Source organism: Phytophthora infestans, genomic scaffold (assembly GCF_000142945.1).
Source record: "Phytophthora infestans T30-4 supercont1.150 genomic scaffold, whole genome shotgun sequence".
Taxonomy (NCBI): domain Eukaryota; phylum Oomycota; class Peronosporomycetes; order Peronosporales; family Peronosporaceae; genus Phytophthora; species Phytophthora infestans.
The window spans coordinates 103,742-107,423 of NW_003303609.1; the positions used below are offsets into that span (position 1 = coordinate 103,742).

Sequence of the window (3,682 nt, forward strand, 5' to 3'; positions counted from 1 at the left end):
ATTTGTTTATTTCTTCGTAAACGTCGACGGTAGATAGCTTACTGAGTTTATCAATAAGCGGTTGAAAAGGAGCTTGAGCTCGTGCGTATTTCTCAGCATCCGATAATACAATCATATCCGCTTGTTCATCTCTCCGTAGGCGCACGTATTCCACAGAGTGTTTACCTATTAGAGAAGAACCGGGCACTAATAGTGCTGCAGCCCTTTGGGGCGCCATAACAGGAGCTTGTCTTGCTTTCACCAAATTAATTACTCGCCGAAGGGGCTCCAAACCCTTTTCAAGAGAATCGTACATTTCGTCTGCTTTTTGTTTTTTAACAAAAGCCCACGCAATGCCAATTAACCCGCTTGTAATTGTTTTGAATCCGTGAGCTTTGCGAGCGACCTCATAAATTGTTGGCACAGCAGCGAGACTCTTGTAGAACCGACAGTTGCACGACCACGTGAGGTCGTCTACCTTTGCTTCTTGTTCAGGTAGCTGCACCTTCCAATCCGCTTGCGTTGGACAGACCTGCACACATTAAGCTTCTCCCTTGTTCACCATGAACACATCCCACTGTGCCGAAACGTTCGCGAGACTGTCGTTCGATAAGTGGGCTGCAACAAGATGCAAAAAAGACAGAACGGATCCAACTCTCCGGATCTGGCTTGAGAACTTGCGAAGAGATGTCAGCAAATGGTACACGACATTAACCTGGTTCTGTAATAAACGGGCAATTGTCCGATCAATTCTTGTCTTTCTGCCAAGAAGTCGTTTCAATTGATTCCAGTTGCTCTCGATTCTGTTTGTGGTCGTATTTCCAGCCGTAAAGTAGTTTGCACGCCCGTGGTTGAACCACATCTCACTATATCACTCCCAATTATCTTCGAAATACTTGAAAATCTTTGGGCAGGACTTCTGGCAGATGTCAGGACACTCGCCCTTACAAATTTCTTAAACCCGTCTCCTGATCGATTGAAAGCCTCTGTGGTCGTGCTGTACATCATCTGCTTCATTGAGACTTCGACCTCGTCCCTCTAAGATCCATTGAGGTCATACTTGGCGCGCTTTACGACCTTTTCCAGTTTGCCATAGTGTGGAACTGACACAATAGCACTGTTGCTTCAGGAAAGCATTTCTCCAGAACTCTCCACTCCTTAAAGTCCTTGTCAATCACAAAAGTCTCGACCGCGGACCACTGCGAGTTCTTTTGCTTGAAATACTCCAAGATCATCTCCATCGTCTTCATCTTTTCATCGAGTGCAATAAAATTCAGAACTGGTACACCACGACCTGTTACACTAGTGACGAGAAGGCTTCCTACAAACCAAACGGCAGGTCATAGCTTTACAAATACTGTATTACTAGAGATAAGGTTGCACCACCTTAGATAAGGGCGCAGCAATAAATAAGTACATACCAAGATGAAAACCCAAGTTGTTCGTTCCATACGTTCAATCCATACAGAACGTCTCGCCCCACTGCTCGAAAGCTAGCTTTTGCACAGCTGTCTGTATCACTGCTCCGCTCGTAATGTCATTTTGATCTCGAAGAAAGAGCACATCGTGATCACCGAAGCTCGCCAGTGTTTCCAGCACACTAGACAGCTTCTTATCCGCAGCCGTGCTCTTCAGAACCTTTGGCACTATGTTGCGTGTTTGCTGGGGCGTTACGTGCCTCTCCAAAGCCCCTGACAAAAAATGCTGAATGTGATGTGATCCAGTGCTGGCATCAGCAAGGACTCCGACTTGATCGTACACCAGACTATGTACTGGTATTGATCCAGCCCCGAAATAGCTGGCATAGATAGATGCATTCGTGCGATGATTGTGCGTCCATGTCTACACAAAAAAATATCGTTATCTACTCGATCATGCACCGACAATGGATAAGCTGCAATACAGACATGTTAATCTTACCCAGTTGCGTAGAACGATTCGCCACTTTTCAGCTTGCCCTGCTTCTGCGATATTCCGCGATGCAGCGCTGAACAGGGCCTTGCATCCAGTATAGCGACTTGGAGTACTCGTTGGCCTGTACCGCGGAACTTCTGCGGGCATCCGTGGGTGCATCGAAACACTTTGTAGCTGTAGTCCAACGTTACAGGTATTTGAAGATCACTCATGCTAAAAGATAATGCAGCAAATATGTTAGTATATGCTTCATAAAACTGGAGCAACAAGACGTACGAGTTGTGTTTTTTCACGGTCCGAGTGTCTCGGGCTCTAAATAACCGATAGTTATCACAGCTATACTTCTCCAGCTCGTCACTTAGCTCCGTCCACGACGAATCAACAAGCCTCTGCATTGGTGGGGTCTTATTCCCCACACTCACGCGAGATCTTTCCAAGGCAACGCGCTCTGGATATGATTCCGTGCGTCGGACCCGAGGCGTGCGATCAGTATTCCGGTCTTGGAGGTCCAGCCGCACGTTTTCGACATCCGCGTCTTCACGTTCCTCGTCTGTTGGCGGCAACGAATCAGTATCCGCCACGCTCCCGTCATCAGTGCCATAACTCTCCATGCCGGACTCGCGGCGCCTACGCTTATCAGATTTTCTCGCGCGACGGGATCCTCTTTTTCTTCCTTCTCGAGTCTTTTGGTCTGCCTTGAGAGCTGCATCAAATTTGTAAGCACCAATCAGTCAGTAATCGTGCCGTGGTCTTATCAATACGAATTCGAGCACCAACCCCTTCTTTTCCGTGCGCTACCTCTATCGTCTGTCCATACCATCGTTTAAAGCAATGTGTCAGCGTTTATAGGAAACTATGCAATTCAAAACAATAAACGCTCACCAATCTCGTTCAAAAGGTCCTGTAGCGTATCGCTCGAGTTGCTTGAATCCCTGGGAGGCTCGAAGTCGTCGTCTCCATCGTCATCTACGGAAGACGAACCGGGGGTCCGATACGAAGTCCCGTTTGCTGTCATCATCTTGATCGTCGCCTCCGGGAGATGAAATGAGCTCGAATTGGGCGGGAATTTCATCTTGCAAAAATGCATGTCAGAATAGCTCAGTTTACCGCACAAATAATTTTAAATAAGTACCGTCGGTCATGCTAGGGGCGTCTGCTTCCGTGAAGCGGTCCTGCGCAGAGATCGCCTGTCGCAGGGGCGTCGGTGTATTTGTCATCGGGGAGGAAACCCGCCCGGAAACGTCCGCGATGCAGTGTTTGATGCGTGGCGCGTTTTCTGAAATGAGGCCTTTAAATCCAACAGCCAGCATTAATTGTACTTAAAAGTGTATGTACTGTGCGTATCGGTAATTTGTAAAGAATTTAAAAATCCGCGTGTAAGTTTTGCAACTCTTAAAATATAACAATTACATTAAGGGTGCGCAAATTTTTAAGGCGCCCGTTTTGGTACCTTTTATGAAATTTCTTTATGGTGCGTGAACTTCTTCGGTTAAATCAACACAGCGTTGAGCCAACGAAGTTAGCGAATAATGAAAGCCTCCTTTGCATGTAATCCCTAAGACGAGGCGCTGTCAGTGGACTTGTCAGCAGAGGAATCCATGACGCCTCGACCCTGTTACAATGCTGCTTGTTGCAGCAAGGGAAATACTACTGGACACCGGTGTGCAAGGCGCAGCCTTACAGGGACTTGAGGATGGCTTGGCGAGCTCGAGGTAAGTTCGAGAGTGAGCTGTCAAGCCCAGTGCGCTCCGTTCGAGTGCCTTCGCCGCTCCTTTCAACCCGTGCGAGT

General features: G+C 47.6%; 1 protein-coding gene across 1 annotated transcript; it reads right to left on the reverse strand.

Annotated features, from left to right (window-relative positions):
- Nucleotides 1-1,591: 1,591 nt before the first annotated feature.
- On the reverse strand, nucleotides 1,592-3,110 carry PITG_20420 (uncharacterized protein; the record flags this gene model as incomplete). Its single annotated transcript, XM_002895602.1, has 5 exons — nucleotides 1,592-1,670; nucleotides 1,900-2,106; nucleotides 2,170-2,596; nucleotides 2,776-2,901; nucleotides 3,026-3,110. The coding sequence occupies 5 exons, from the start codon at nucleotides 3,108-3,110 to the stop codon at nucleotides 1,592-1,594; spliced, it is 924 nt and encodes a 307-aa protein (XP_002895648.1).
- Nucleotides 3,111-3,682: the final 572 nt, after the last annotated feature.